The sequence below is a fragment of the Caretta caretta genome, chromosome 14 (assembly GCF_965140235.1).
Source record: "Caretta caretta isolate rCarCar2 chromosome 14, rCarCar1.hap1, whole genome shotgun sequence".
Classification (NCBI taxonomy): Eukaryota; Metazoa; Chordata; order Testudines; family Cheloniidae; genus Caretta; species Caretta caretta.
Genome location: NC_134219.1, coordinates 33,334,850 through 33,350,990, shown reverse-complemented (window position 1 = coordinate 33,350,990; position 16,141 = coordinate 33,334,850). Strand labels below are relative to the sequence as shown.

The 16,141-nt window shown below is 56.0% G+C and overlaps 1 protein-coding gene across 2 annotated transcripts; it reads left to right on the top strand.

Annotated features, from left to right (window-relative positions):
• Positions 1 to 4,011: 4,011 nt before the first annotated feature.
• LOC125628873 (C-type lectin domain family 2 member D-like) lies at positions 4,012 to 16,141 on the top strand. 2 transcript variants are annotated; one of them, XM_075119426.1, is made up of 7 exons: positions 4,012 to 4,155; positions 8,410 to 8,573; positions 10,361 to 10,611; positions 11,185 to 11,283; positions 12,963 to 13,150; positions 13,887 to 13,987; positions 15,599 to 16,141. In XM_075119426.1, exons 3-7 carry the CDS (start codon positions 10,518 to 10,520, stop codon positions 15,750 to 15,752), a joined length of 636 nt encoding a protein of 211 aa, XP_074975527.1. In that variant the 5' UTR covers positions 4,012 to 4,155; positions 8,410 to 8,573; positions 10,361 to 10,517; the 3' UTR covers positions 15,753 to 16,141. The 2 variants fall into 2 exon arrangements, with proteins under 2 accessions (XP_074975527.1, XP_074975528.1); XM_075119427.1 differs by lacking the exon at positions 8,410 to 8,573.

The following is a 16,141-nucleotide window of genomic DNA, read 5'->3' as shown; positions in this document are numbered from 1 at the left end:
GAGAAGCCGATGGCTCCATCTGCCGCTGGAGTGCCAAAGCAGCCCGAGCCTAGGCCAACAGAGCCCGGCTCGCACAGGATCGGGGCCCTCGAAGAGGGCTAAAAGCGAGTCCCGCCAGGAGCCTGGCTTCAGCTGAAGCACTCTGGGCTGCTCTTGCAGCTGGCTCTGTCGGGTCAACGATCCCAGGGCGATCGGCGGGGTCCGTAACATCGCCTCCAGCTCCCTAGGAGCCGCTCCCAGGATCAAATCAGCCCCACTCGCTAAGAGCAATTTAAAATCAGCTTTTCCATTAATACTTCAGTCACTTTCTAGGGGAAAGTGCGCACTCCCTGGCTGACAGAACCTTTCAAACATCTTCATGTCCTACTAAAGCATTTACAACAAGCTGGGCCCGGCTCCCTAGCAGCGCCGAGCACCGCCCGCAGTCGCGGCCCTAGCCTCGTGGGCCGCTCCACCACTGTGACGACGGGCTCAGTGCCAGCCTGGCCACAGCCCCTTCTGCTAGGGAGGGACTAACTCCACCAGGAGCCAGGCCAGGCTAGAAGGTGCATGATGCCAGGCAGCTCTGCATCCCTGGGGGAGCGACAGGGTCCCATAATATCAGGAGAGGTCAGGAGCCCAAATACCTTGTTGATCTGGGCCTGGGAGAGAGGGGACCAGGAGGAGCCTAGAGAGTGGAGTGTGTGAGGCTGATGAGAGATGGGGACAGGTGTGACACTTGTACCGGGACCCGGAGCTCAAAACATCTGTAACTGGGGTGGAATGGAAGGGGTGGGGTTCCAGCAAACATGATGGACCCCAGATTTCTATAGACAGGCATGTAGAGTGCATGTGTGTCAGCAGAAGGAGAGTGGGTGGGAGGGATAGGTCAGTGGTTTGAGCATTGGCCTGCTAAACCCAGAGTTGTGAGTTCAATCCTTGAGGGGGCCATTTACAGATCTGGGGCAAAAATTGGGGATTGGTCCTTCTTTGAGCAGGGGGTTGGACTAGATGAGGTGCCTTCCAACCTTGATATTCTACGTGACCTGATTTCATATTCTTGCAACTGCATCCATGTTTTCTTTAACTGGGGCCTCATAGCAGGTAGGAATTTCCTCCCTACTGGGAGCGAGTGTAAGTTGGATCTTGCTGGGTAAAGCCAGTTTTTGGCCCCACCCTCCCACACTCCTGCTGCCTAAAGAGAGAACCAGTCTTGCTGTTCCCAGAGCATGAACAAATTCTGAAAAGTGCTCCCAAGGCAAGTTCCTTCCTGACCCTTGTTAGGTTGGATCGTGCCCTGAAGCATGAGGGTTTATAGCCCTTCCCAATTTTTTTAGTGATTACAAAACAACCTTTAGTATCTAACTCTGGATACTCACCTCATCCAAATAAAATTATTCTGGTAATCTTGCCAAGTTCTTGGCCTCAACAACATCCTGGGGCAATGAGTTCCGCAGGCTAATTATGCATTATGTAGCAGAGCATTTCCTTTTATAGCATCATCTGCTTTTCATCTAATCCTTTATTCTACATTGATTTTTAAAACCCTGATCCACGGTTTGTTCCTTTCCTGCACAGCTGTGTTCATGGCACCCACCCGCTTATGGACCCAGCTACCTTCCTCCTCCAGTCTCACCCACCTCAAAGGGAATGATTCCTACCATCAATCCCGCATGGGGCTAACAGTGCCACTCTCGCACAAGGGGCAGGGACTGGCTTTGTGTTCTGGGTTTGTACAGCACCTAGCACAACCCTGGTCCATGCATGGGGCTCCTAAGAGCTGAAGTAATACAAAATCATCATAATAATAAATAAGGGGGCAGAAAGTCTGATCGGATTCTCTCCTAAGCAGCTGGGAAATATCAGGCTTATTAATGTGCTAAAGAGACTGTGATGGCTTCATTAAACAAATTAAAAAAAAAACTTTCAGACTGAACCTGTGGGTATTCAAAGGGAGGTGAATGGCTTGGAAAAGTGCTGTGATTTTCACTCAGTGGCAGGCAGTGGGCATGTGGTGCGGTGCCAGAAGAACTGCATGCCCCAGACTGTTAGACACTAACTCCAGACACTGCTAGAACGTGATTCACCGTTTATTTTAAGGGGGGGGCTTGTTTCTCGCGGGAGGAGACGGGTTAAACAAGAGAGAGACTCAAAATCAGTGTGTGAAATTTAACCCTTTCCGGGCCTTGAAGGAGATGCAGTTGGGTCACTTATAAATGACTGTGAGTGTTATGGCAGCACCTAGAGCTCAGCTCTTGAGGTCAGGGCTGCCTTGTACTGAGCGCTGCCCAGAGATACAGTGAGAGACAGTCCCATCCCCCGCTCGAGATCAGGGGCCCCTTATGCCAGGCTGGGGAGCGGGTCCCCTTGCCTCCAAACCCCTCCGCAAATGAGTTGGCAGCGTGTGGAGCTGATTGATCCTCTTTGTTTCTTTTAGAGTAGCAGCCGTGTTAGTCTGTATTCGCCAAAAGAAAAGGAGGACTTGTGGCACCTTAGAGACTAACCAATTTATTTGAGCATAAGCTTTCGTGAGCTACACTCTGATGAAGTGAGCTGTAGCTCACAAAAGCTTATGCTCAAATAAATTGGTTAGTCTCTAAGGTGCCACAAGTCCTCCTATTTTTTTTTTGTTTGTTTGTTTCTTGTTTCAATTCAGTTCCTCCTGTGGGCGGGGGAGGGAAATGGACAATTCATGAAGTGGAGTCAGACTGATCTTTGAAAACAGCCTGAGAAAACTCAAACCCTGTAACCACCATTTCTGGGTGGGATATGGGGTCCTTCCCAGCTCAGGGCCAGGGGGCACAGGAGGAGGAGGAGGGGAGGGTGACCTGGCGTTGATAGCCATGTAAACAGAGTATTAGGGAAGGTTTCTGGCTGTAACAACCGTAGCACAATATGTCCACTGGAAACCAAAGGACAGCACATTGCTTACCACAGAGAGCAGGGTTCCCCTTGAAAGCCTCCTATCCCCACACCCAGAGAATGGGCTGCATGCAGAGCAGACTCAGGAAAGGGTTTGGGGAGAACACGGGGGGGGGGGCGGGGGGAGGAGAGAGATTGAAATTGAGGTGAGGAAAGGAAGGAGGGAGGATTGAGAAAAGGGGGAACAGGAGAAACACAGGAAGGGGACAGAGGAGAGAAAGAACTGGGGTAGAAGCAGGAACTGGAGAAGAAAAGAGAGAGAAGAGAGGAGGGAGAAGAAGAAAAACCGAAAGAATCAGGGAGGGAAGGTGGGAGCAGCCCCCAGCGACTGCGATAAAGAAACCCCAGAGCTGGGAATGAACTCCGCAGTCACGGCCCCTGGAATCAATGTGGACCTCTGAGAGGTGAAACACTGATGGGGGGCTGGAGGGTCAGATTGCACCCTTCAGCCTAGCCCCCCTCCATGCACCATGTAACCTAAACCAGTGCCCCACATCTGCCTGGAATCAGGGCCTCAGCCTGCAAGCCCCAGCAGCCTCTCTCGCTCCCCCGTTCCCCGCACACTGCCCCCTAGGTCAAGTGGCTGCAACGCGGCTGTAAGCCCATCCTGGGTCTTTGTCCCAGCCCTGCAGCCAGCCAGCCATGGGCCCTGCATAATCCAGCAGGTTTTGGTCATTGCCTGACTGCTGTGTATAATCTGCATGCTCTGGTCCTCTTTGGCTTCTGGCAACCAGCAAGCAAGAAGTGGCCATGAGCCAGGAGGCTCCTATCATGGCTCTAAATCACGTGCTTGACCCCCTGGGTCCTTTACTGCCGTGGCAGGTTGTTAGACACTGCAATGGCCCATGCTGTCTGTTCCCTGCTGCACACGTCGGAGGGGTAAATTAAAGAGCTCGGTCCCCTTTAAAGGATTTGGCGCGCTTTGTGCTAATCTGATCAGTGTCATTACAAATGTCCCGCCACGCCGGTAAAGTTTCATTCATTTCAACAGCGGATATAGTTACGGCTCTTGGTGCCTTGTCCAATCCAGGATCAGTATGCTAATATAGTATATGGCCACGCCCCTGTGTATATTGCAGTCCCCTTGCGGCTAGCTTTTTTCGCGGGTTTTTCCTTGCACTAGCAATGGGGGAAGACATGATGTGTGTGAAGAGGGGAGTTTGGGCTCCCCCCTCTGCTAATGCACAGAGAGGGGGACATGGAGCAGGGACTTGACCTGCAAGGAGTGCTGCAGCCATGGAGTCCCTGCACGAGGTAAGCTGTGATCTTCCTACGTAGCAGTGGCTTGTGAAACTGACTCCCAACCCCCTGCTCTGCAAAGGGGGACACGGGCTTGGGTGGAGATCAGAGGTTCTTTGGGAGACCCTGATATTGCAGCAGCCCTATTGTTGTTTTTACAGCCCCCAAAGGTGGGCTAAAGGGCCTCCCAAGACACATGAATGATGTACTATTATTTGCAGATTTAATAATTTTATTAAGATGATGTTGAAGTAAAAAGAAAACGGTACAGAGTTTAAGCATAGAAGTTTCTGGTGATCAGGGAATAAGGTACAGATTATCAAGGGGTGCGAAATTCGGTTTAGGAGCAGATGGCGTAAGGAATACATAATCTGCAATGTCCCCGATTGGGGGTAAAAGCTTAACGGGTCAAAGTACAGACATTGAGATATGGGGGTATATTATTCATATAATGGCTATGTTCAGGTGTGGAGTATAATGAGTGGATACGATGATGAGGATGGATTTACCCTCATTTGGTGGGATTTAATGTTCAGTGATTTATGGTTCCCAGCAGAACAGAGTCCCATTGTGCTCGGTGCTGTATCTGTGTGTAGTAAGAGACTGTCTCTGCCCTGAAGAGCTGTGCTAGGTGCTGTAGAGACACTTAGTTAGAACTGCATGGTCTCTACCCTGAAGCTGGTATGATCCAGTTTCACATGTGTCACCAGTCAAGGGATGAACAAAATACCTGAAAGGAGGATAGGTGTGTTACTGCCTCAGTTTCCATAGATACAGGTTTTTTAGGTCTACTTCTGAGTCCTCAGCTTGCCTAATCCCTATGGTATATCACAGCCCCAGTGCATGAAATGCAGCCACCTCTGGGTTGGGACAGCTGGCAATAGCCATGCAGCAACGTTGCCCAGGGATTGCTTGCCAAGTACTGAAATATAACTGCCTCTGGGGTTGGGTGCAACAGCTGGTTGACAGCCATATAGTAACAATGCGCAGCGATCGCTCATCCAGTGCCGAAATGCAGCCATCTCTGGGGTGGGACTCATCAAATGTTTAAATGTATATCAACGTTTTTGCAAACATTTTTAGTTGCATTTTTTCACTTAGAACAAACTCAGGTTTTGGGTTAAAGGGGGTGGAGGCATGGAAGAGAGTATGTAGTGAACAAAAGATTGATTTTAAAAGTGTCAGAACAATATTGTGAAACCAGGAAATTCCTATAGTCTTGACAATCTTTCACGAAAAACCCTTGCATTCCAAAAATAGTCCCTTTTCTACAGACAATCCTTCCTTTGGAAAAGATTTCCAACCGTGTCTAGAAATCGCTCCCAGGTCAGTGTCTCTCTGATGTGGGGTGCACTCATTTGCCCTCCCCTTCCCCTGGGGATGTGTATGAAGCACTCGTTAGAGGGGTACAGAAGAGGTATAAATAAAGAGGATTAGGTCTTTAGGAATACACATGTGGAGGGTGTGGGGCGACAGAGACATGACTGATTGTATTGTCCTGAAGCAGTGCACAGCTTCCAAAGATTTGGTGAATGCTTCTCTGGGGGAAGCAGTGAAACTGACGACACTGCAGAGTGCTGTCAGTTGCACAAGGATAAAATGGAGAAATGTTGTGTGTGTTTAACCTCTTTCAATCAGTGAGCTCTTAAAGGTTGCAAATAATGTCTAGCTCAACCAGAAGTTAGGGGCTTGAGGTCGGAGTCTCCCAGGCATGGTCTTCACTGCAAAAGTGTGTTTACACGAAGATAGCTAACTTGATGTACAATCCTAGTGGAGACAAGGCACCGGTGGCTTTAACCTCTGTGTCACTTGTCCAGGTAAATTCCAGGCTGAGTGTATAGCATTCCTGGACTAGCTACATCAAGGTAAAAGACACCTCTCCCTCACGTCTACTAGTAGTTTACATTGAGTTAGCCAGCTGAATGTAAACACATACTTTTTCAGCTGGGAGGTTGATTTTTTTGTTTTTGTTTTGCTGCTTTTAGGTGGTGGTGGGGGGGGGAGGGCACTGAAGCCATAATAGTGGCATTCTCTAGCCTGTGTTATTTGTATTACTGTAGCACATAGAAGCCCCAGTCATGGATCAGGACCCGATTGTGCTAGGTGCTGTACAAAATAGTACAAAAGACAGTCCCTGCCCCAAAGAGTTGACAATCTAAGTATAAGACAAGAGACAGATGGAGACAGACAGACAGACAGGGGAGTGGAAGGAAATAATGAGACTGTATTAGTCGGTATGATAGGCAGTGGTCTCAGCACCCCAGGAGACAGGCTGTTGAATTTTTGGTAGACCTCAGGGCAAAGAAGACCTTTGATTTGGGAATTGGAGATGGATAATGAGGTAGGTTTGCAAATGTTTAAGGGGCTCTCCTCCCGAGCATGAAGGGCATGTGGCAGAAAGCACAAATGGGGTCGTCTGAAAATTTAACAAGTGGGTGTTGCTGGCAGCATGGACCAATTGGAGGTGGGAGTCAACCCCTTGGTAGAGTGAATGAGAGATGTCAGGCTGGGAGAGGACAGTACGGGAAGGGCCTTGAAAGCGAACACAAGCAGCTTCTGTTTGATGCAATAGAGAAGGGGGAGCCAGTGGAGGGATGCAAAGAGGGGTGACATGGTGAAAGCAGTGGACTAGGGGAATGATTTTTGCAGCTTGCAGCAATATTCTGAATGGAGCTGAGCTGGGCAAGAGGGAGAAGAGAAGCATGTGGCGGTAACTGAGATGTGATGTGATCAGAGCCTCGATGGGAATTTTAGCTGTGTGGATGGAGAGGAAAGGCTGTATCTTAGAGATGTTATGCAGGAAAACTCTACAAGACTTAAGCACAGCCCTGGATGTGAGGACCTAGAGCAGAGGTGGGCAAAGAACGGCCCGCGGGCCACATCCGGCCTGCGGGACTGTTCTGCCCGGCCCCTGAGCTCCCGGCAGGGGAGGCTAGCCCCCGGTCCCTCCCCTGCTGTCCCCCCGCCCTTGCAGCCTCACCTCACTGAGCCGTCGGCACTCTGGCCCGCTGCTGCTACCGGGCGGTGGGGCTGCGAGCTCCTGCTGCTCTGAGCAGCATGGTAAGGGGGTGGGGGGTGGGTTGGATAAGGGGCAGTCAGGGGACAGGGGGCAGTTGGATGGGGTGCAGTTTCTGGGGTGGGCGGTCAGGGGATGGGGAACGGGGGGGTTGGATAGGTGTGGGATTCCCGGGGGGGGCTGTCAGGGAGCAGGGGTGTGGAGAGGGGTCGGGGCACTCAGGGGACAGGGGTTGGTTAGGGGATGGGGTCCCAGAGGGGGCGGTTAGGGATGGGGGTCAGTCAGGGGGCGGGAAGTGGGAGGGGGCGGATAGGGGGTGGGGGCCAGGCTACTTGGGGAGTCACAGCCTTCCCTACCCAGCCCCCCATGCTGTTTTGCAACCCCGATGTGGCCCTTGGGCCAAAAAGTTTGCCCACCCCTGACCTAGAGAGAGGTGTAGTGGAAGATGACAGGTTATGGGCCTGAGTGACAGGCAGGATGCTGGCGTTGTCCACAGCGATGGAGAAAGGAGGCAATAGAGAGGGCTTGGCCAGGAGGGGAGAGATAGAGAGCTCTGCTTTAGCCATGTTGGGCTTGAGCTGACAGCTAGGTAGGCACAAGGAGATGTCCCAGAGACAGGCTGAGGTGTTCATTTGGCCAGCAGGAGATGGGGCTGGTGCAGAGAGGCAAATGGGTGAGTTGTCAGCATCGAGAGGGGAGTTGAATTTGTGTTTACAGAGGAGACAACCCAGAGAGGAGGGGCAGAGGGAGAAGAGAACAGAAGAGGGAGGCTGGCCATAAACCATGTCACATTTACTGGTGTTTTTTTTTTTTCAAGACCTCCCCCCTCCTTGTAACACATTGTTACACCGAAACAAACCATTAAGGACCCTCCCCGCCCTATGTGTTTATATACTATTTGGTCAGCCCCAGGGGACCAAGGACAGAGCCTGTGGAAGGGCCCCGGAGAGCTGGAAGGAGGGGGAAGCAGCGATCAGAGGGTCGGGCGAGCAGGGGAGGGCAGAGGGAGGACAAGGTTTCAGGAGGAGGGCGGGCAGGGCGGGCAGGCCAGGGAGGGCGAGGACTGAGCCCCGATCGGAGCTTTGCCCGGTGCCGGGCGGGACGCCGCTCGGGCACCAGGCCAGCCCGGGAGAGAGGGGGAAGGTTTGTCTGGAGCGGAGTGGCTGGGAGTCCAGTGGTTAAATGGAGCCGGGGCTGAGGGCGGGGATCGGCCGCTGTTGTGACACCCGGGCACTGACGTTTCTGCTGTTCAGACCCACGTGGAAACGAAGCTGGTGCAGTGGTCACAGGGAAGCCGGTTGCTCTTCGGCCGCTCTGTGGCTGCGAACTCACCCGGCGCGATCCGGCTGCGAGCCTGCCTGGCTGCTGGGACCTCAGCTCCTTCCCCCGGCTGCGGCGCCGGGCGCAGTTCCTGCGGGTGAGACGCTCCGGGTCCCAGGGGTCCCTGCCCTGGCCGCGGGTGGGTGGGTGCTGCTGGCTGCTCGGCGGTGGCTCGCTCGCTGCGCAGCGGGATTTCCGGGCTGGTTCCAGCCACAGCCGGGCTGGGGCGAGGGGGGACCGCGGGCCCGAATGTGTGTGTGTGGGGGGGGGCTCGGCGGGAGCCCGGAGGGGGAGGGGCTGGGGAGGGGCTGGGGACCGAATGGGCAGGGGGAGGGCTTGGGACCGGAGGGCTGGGGCTCGGGGCTGGGGCCCGAATGCGGGGCGGGGCTCAGGCGGGGGGGGAGGGCAGCGCGGCGGCGGGGCCCGGTTCGTGGCCGAAGGGCGGGGATTCTGGGCAAAAGGGGGGTGATTCGGGGGGCGGGCCCCGGGCCGAAGGGTGCGGGGGGGAGGTTCACATGTGTCACCAGTCAAGGGATGAACAAAATACCTGAAAGGAGGATAGGTGCCTCAGTTTGCATAGATACAGTTTTGGAGGTGGGAGTCAACACCTTGGGACGGTGAATGAGAGATGTCCGGTTGGGAGAGGAGAGTACGGGAAGGGCCTTGAAAGCGAAGACAAGCAGTTTGTGTCGGATGCAATAGAGAAGGGGGAGCCGGGTTAAATGGAGGCGGGACTGAGGGCAGGGACTGGCCCTTGTTGTGATGAAACTTGGGAACCGAAGTCTCAGCTGTTCTCTTAGGTCGGCTCTGATTGGCTGCAAACTTAGCAGGTAACGGGGTCGAGCCTGGCTGGTGGGACCTCAGCTCCTTCCCCCTGCTTCGGCGCCGGGCGCTCTTCCCGCGGAGTGAGACGCTCCCGGTCCCCGGGCCGGTGGGTGCTGCTGGCTGCTCGGCGGTGGCTCGCTCGCTGCGCGGCGGGGTTTGCGGGCTGGTTCCAGCCACAGCCGGGCTGGGGCGAGGGGGGCCCGCGGGCCCGAATGGGGAGGGGGCGGGCCGGGGACCCGGAGGGGGAGGGGCTGGGGACCAAATGGGGCGGGGCCGGAGGCCCAGAGGGGGAAGGGACCGAATGGGAAGGGCTCGGGGCCAGAGCCCGAATGGGGAGCGGGGCTCAGGGCTGGGGACCGGAGGGGGAGGGGCCAGGGACTGGAGGGGGAGGGGCTGGGGCCCGAATGGGTGGCGGGGCTTGGGCTCAGGGCTGGGGACCGCATGGGGGGCGGGGCTCCGAATGGGGGCCGAGCTCAGGTGGGGGCTAGGGACCAAATCGAGGCGGGGCTCCGAATGGGGGGCGGGGCTCGGGGGGTGCCTGGGGACCGCATGGGGAGGGCAGGGCGGCGGCTGGTCCTTGGCCGAAGGGCGGGGATTCTGTGCCAAAGGGGGACGATTTGGGGGGCGGGCCCCGGGTCGAAGGGCGGGGGGGTCGGGAGAGCCCCCCCCAGGAAGGGAAAGGAGGGGCTGGGCAGAGGAGCGCAGGACACTGGTTCAAGTCCTGTCCTTCAAGGAGGGGGCTGGGCCAGGGACAGGGCTGTTTTGAGCCCCATCCCCACCCCTTCTGATATCCGACTCACACTTACTTCCAGGAGGATTGTGTGTGTGAGGAGGGTCTTCTCCCCCACCCCCAAGTTGAGTGCCTGTCACGGGTGAGCGGGGCCTGTAGCAGATCAGGTCTCTGAGGCCCTGGGGGGCGGAGGGGCCGATGGGAGTGAAGGGGTTTTAATCATCATGGCACCACCTCTGGCAGGGGGTTGGGCTGCTGGGCAGGGAACGAGAACCACAAATCGCCTCCCCCACCCCTGACCTGTCCTGCTTGGTCCATCTCGGTTTCAGATTGGCTGGAGAGCTTGGAGCAGGGACGGGGAGCCAGGGCCAGGACCTGTGCCTCGGCTTTGCTGCTGCCAAATCGGACTCACTCAGACCGAGAGGAGCCGACCCCAGCCCAGCACCTGCTGCAGCGTCTGTGGCCTGAGTGTCACTGAGAGAGACGATGGGGCCAGCAGCTAAGGCTGCTGAGAGCGAAGACCCGCTGCAGGAGTTGTGTGTTAATGGCAATGGACACCGGGAGACTGGAGAGAACCCAGGTAATGGGGCATCTCTGCCTGGGAGCAGGCTGGAGAGAGACACTGAGACTGCCTGGGGTGCTGGAAGGGGGCATGGCCCTCCCACTTTTTGTCACTGGCCCTGCCCCTCCCCCTTCTCTTCCCCCTGAGGTCCCCCCCCACCCCGCCTCTGGCTGGCAGCTGGAGTCCAGGCAGTTGCAGGGAGCCGTGGATGACCCTCCACTTGCCTGGGGTGGGGGGCCAAGAGCAGCCCCTGGTCCGTATCCCTCCCCACAGACTCCCTGCCCAGAGCAGGTGCAGGGTCTGTAGTTCCCCACAACTGCGGCTCTAACCATGGCCCGGCTGCTGCTCTGAGGCCCTGCTACCCAGCCAGAGCCGGATCTTGGTAACAGCCCCAGGGCAGCTCTGGGGAGCCATGGACCCTCCGTCTGCCCTTGGGGGGGGGGGTCTGCCTGACCCTCCGGGCTCCTCTCCCAGAGCGTCTGAGGGAAGGAGCAATCGACAGAACGGTGCATGTTCCAGGGCAGCTCCAGCCCCGGTGCTGTCATTGAGACGTGTCCTCCCAGCCCTGCCTGACGGGTCTTTCTGTTTCAGACCCTCCTTGGAACTGCCAGAAAAGTCCAACCTGTGGAGTTGTGGTTGCACTGATAGTTGTATCGTCTGCTTTGATCGCTGCCATCATTGCTCTGGCAGGTGAGTTCCCAGCTTCCGCCCTGCTCCCTTCCCCTCCATCTACGATCTCCGTGCATCCCATTCCCCGTGACCTACCACGGTCCCTCTCTCCTCCCGGCCTGTCTGGCTTCTGCCCCTGGGACAGAGGATTCCTGGGGAATGTTCCTCCCCGACCCTCCTCCTGCTCCCTCCCAGACCCCTGCACCTGGGCACTCTCTGTGTCGGGACAATCTGACTGACATTAGCCCCCCCAGCCCATCTCTGAGCACTTTGGGTCCAAGTCACCTTTGCCACGCACCGTGAAGCAGTCCCTGACCAGGGTGTCCAGTGGGACAGGGTGCAGTGCAATGCTGAGCCCTTTGCCTTCCCTGTGTTGCTCTGAGGTTACCAGCCTGGCCTTCCTGGATCTTCAGGTCACGCCTGTGGCCGGGCGGCAGGTGCTGCCGTGTTATTGAAAGGAGCCGTAGAGCTCAGTCTAGACCCCTCCACCAGCGCAGTGTGGAAACCCCCCAATCGCTGACCGTGGCCATGAAGGCTCCCGTAGCACCATTCGCTCCCCCCGGCTGCACAGACGGCGTGTGCTCGTGCAGAGGGCTTCTGTTTGCCGTGAACATGAACCCTGCTGTATCCCCCCGTCGTCTGGGGCAGGGGGTGCTGGAGACTGTCAGGGGTGGGATTTCTCTATTGCCCTGGGATCTGATCACTGGGCCCCAGGAGGGTTTAGCAGCTGGCAGAGGGGATTGAATCCAGGTCTGTCTGCATTAGGAATCCTCTGTGCCGATGTCATGACATCCGTGCCGTTGAATTGGGGCAAACCGCTAAAGGAGACGCACCGCACTGGTGCACAAAGGAGCTTGCCTTGGTGCAGTTCGCTGCAGGAAGTTACCAGAGCGAGCCGCACTGCTCCAGCGCATCTCCAGGAGGTGTTTGCCCTGATGTCACTGCGTCACTGTGATTATACGGGTGCAGATTGCTCGGATACAGAGGTGAATTAAGTTCCATCATTCCTGGCCCACAGTGCAACAGGTCACTTCCCGTGGCTGTGGTGTCTGGCGCCCCCTTGTGGCTTTCATGTCCCTGAGTGAAAGTTCCCACCTTCTTCTCAGTTGTTCACCTGCTGTTTGTTGTGAGGTTGAACGTCCAGCTGTTGATCTTGTGCCTGGGGTGAAATGCTCTGAGCTGTGTCAGTCCCTCCCAGGCTGGGAGTGTCCCTGGAATCCTTCTTGCCAGGCAAATTTACTGTGACAAACGTCTCCCTCACCCTGCGTCTGATTGCCGTGGACCAGCCCCAGCTGGGGGTCCCAGTAGGCTTGGCAGGCCGGTCAATTGACTGCCTGTTTGACCTCAGTCAAATAATGTCAAATACTCCAGCAAGAGCCCTGGGGGTAGGAGGCAGCATGATTTTTCAATGCGTCTTGGAGCCTCACTTGTGTTTTTCAGAACTTGGTTTCAGTGTTTCACTTTTTAATCTGAATTAAAATAACTCAGTTCATTAATTTTTTTAAAATTAGGCATAAGTATCTACCTTAAGCTAAACCTACTGGAGACAATGACGTCTTGCTCTTTTTTTGTTACTGTTCTGATAAATTGGTATTTTAAAATATTTGACCATTGTTTTTTTTATGACAAATTTGAGGTACCAGTCAAATGCCCAATTCTAAGTGCAACTCTTACCCTCCATGTGACTTTCTCATTCTCAGTGCTGGCGTCTAAGCTTTCATCAGCTGATCTGTGCCCCCCTGCTGGCCCTGCTTGCCCAGACGGCTGGATGGGATACCGAGGGAAATGCTACTATTTCTCCGAGAGGGAAGGGAGCTGGACCGAAAGCCAGAGCCGCTGCTCTGCACCGGGTGCCTCCCTGGCTGAGATCGACAGTGAGCAGGAAATGGTGAGAGACTCTCGAATTGCCAGACACTGGCCTTGGCTCAGTGGCGGCTGCTACAGTAGGACCTGGGCTCTGCCCCCTCCCGTGCTGGGAGGCCAGAGTGAATGAACTTCCAGCGGCTGAACGCCAGCCCTGGCTGGGCCCAGGGCCCTACTGTCTGTGTGTGATCACGAGGATTGGCCATTCTCAGCTTCCCCCTCCCAAATAGGGAGACAGCCCCTCTCTAGGGCAGGGCTGGCTCAGGCATCTACTGGCTGCGGGAGTGGGACTGAGAACCCAGCCAGTGCTCCTGTTTGGGGGAAGGGAAAGGAGCAGCCAGGTGAGGATGTGGGGGGTGGGGTGAGGGTGGGAACCTGTCACATTGACCCCTCCCACTTCAACTTGACTCGCTCCCTCCTCCTACCCTGTTGTGGTGAGTGGGGGCTGCTCTGTGAGAAGAGACGTCTCTGCAGAGAGTTCAGACCCAGCAGCTGCCCCCAGTCCAGGGGGACTTGGGGTGTAGGTGACTGGGAGCACTGGGGCGGGGCTGCTGTGTGCGGTGGGAGGGTTAAGACTGCCCGGGTGGTCTTGTGCTTTGCAAGAGGGAGGGGAAAATTCCCCCCCCCCCCCCCCCCCCCCCGGAAAACTGAGCGCCCTTCAATATGCGACTGGGATTCTCTGCAGCACAGAGCCCTGGAGGGGCGGTGGGGGAAGCACGGGAGCTGGGTCTGATACCTCCTGTCCCTCGGCTTTCTTTAAGGCGTTCCTGCTGCGCCATAAGGGTGTCTATGACTGGATCGGCCTCTGGAGGGAGCCGGGTCAGACCTGGACATGGGCCAACGGCACCAAATTCAACCACCTGTGAGTCTCTCTCGCCCCTCTGGACTAATCCCCTGGGCTGGGGATTCTGGTGTCTGAGCTGTTTGAGCTCTGGTAGATCCACCACTCATTGCCGGTGAAACAACCAGACACGACCCTGGTCCGTTCGCGTCCTGCGTGTATCGGAGACCGATGGGAGCCGGCGTGTCCCTGAACTCTCGGCTCCTCCCCGCAGCACGGAGCTGGGCCGGAGACAGAGCCCGCCACAGCCAGAGGTGCCCTCGCAGCGCGCTGGGATTTCAGCTGGGACACTCGCTGTTCTCCCCCAGCCCTCTTCAGCAAGGTCCCTGGGGTGTCTGACCCGCCCGGGGAAAGGAGGCAGCAGGGAGCTCAGGTTAACAGTGGCTGCTAGAGAGGGCAGCATGCCGAGCAGTGCATGGCAGGTGCAGGTCCCGCTGGGGATTGCAGCCGGCAGGTTTGAGTGACTTGGCTGGTGAGGCCTCTGAATCCGCAGCAAGGCACCGATGTTAAAGGAGCCTGCGGTTCACAGGAGCTGGACGCCTGGGACTCCCACTGGAACGGGGTACAGTAGTGATGGCTGCCCAGCCAACACCCCGTGAGGGGTTTCAGTGGGCTCCAAGTGTGATCACAAAACCTTGAGCCCGGAGCAGGGTTTGAACCCCGGAATTCAGCACTAGAAGCATGAGCCTCTGCCATAGGAGCGAAAGAATCCACTTCTTTAACTGAACCCCCCCCCCCCCCGATTGATAAAGCTCTTATGCAGGCCAGCCATTAGAGGGGGGTGGAGACCCCCCACTTCCCTGGTCTGGGTTACTTCAGTACTTTGAAAACTCAGGCTGTTATGGCGCTGGGTCAGGGCTCCCCAATGGACAGTCCCCATTCTGCTGTATTGGACCCAACCTTTGGATCCCACCTGCTTCCAGCCTCACTGGGTCTGAATAGCCTCCAGACCCTGTCCCGAGTTTGGGCCTCTATGGCCCTCTCCTGGGGTACAGACTCCCTGTCTGGTTCCCTCCTTAGGAGGTGGGACCCTGCAGATCAGCTGCTGTAGGACCCAAAACCAGGTCTGAACCCTCCCAAACCTCCCGAGAGGCATGTTGTCCCTAGAGCTCCACCCTCCACTCCAGATGAACTCTGGGAGGGTCACGGGAGGGTTACAAACAAGGCACACATGCTTTCACAAAGGAACTTCTTCAACACTCTCTTTTCCCCCATCCCCAATGGAAAGCTCAAGAGTTATAGATCAATGGAAAAGGAAACCCCTGAATGCAATTTCCTCTTTCAGTGTCATCTTGGTTCTGCTCCGTGTGTTTCAAGGAAGTGAGATCCCTCCTGCCCCCCGCTTTTCCTGCTTGGTCGTCTGGTTCTGGTGATGGTCTGCCCCTCTTGTTAGAGGACCGGTCCCTTTTGACAATCAGTCTAACAAATTCTCTCCGTCCTGTTGGCCTAGAGGGTCACGAACAGTCAGCGGTTCTGCAAAGCCCCCGCTGTCCTGAGCTCTGCTCCTGAGGGGCTGGGAGAGTAGCTGCTCCGCACTCAGGCCTGCACTGTGGAGAACGGCTCCCCTGGCTGGGACTGGTGTGAAATGCCCGGCCTCTGCCTGACTGCAGCTCCCTGGCTTCTGTGTTGCAGGTTTCAGATAAGAGGAGGAGGTGACTGCGCGTATCTTAACAACAAGAAAGGGGTCAGCAGCTCACGGTGCTACATGGAAAGACGGTGGATCTGTAGCAAACCTGAGGTGTATGTGATGGGAAAAGAGACTGCACTGGAAGGGGGCTCGAAATGAGACTCCTAGAAGTGACACTGACCCAACTCACACCTACTTGAACGAGCCAAGTCCCCATTCGTCAGCCTGGCCAGGATCTCAAAATCAGGCAGCGGGGCCCTCAAGCATTAAGTGTGTCTCGTTTAAACTGTGGATTCTTCGTATGTGCCTTCTGCTCTTGAACCTTTAAACTCAGGGTCACATTGTCAAGCTTTTCTCTGCAGCTGAGAGGGAGTGATCTCATGAGAAGGAGTCTCAGCCACACGCTGGGGAAATGAGATAAGGGACTCCAGAACAGCATTTCTCAAATGCAGCCACCAGCTGATTGTTTTGCAGCCACAAGAGCCTCCAAAGTGCCCCAACAATCGCTGAGATGTTAAGTATTAAAGGTGCCTTCTAAATGCCATAAA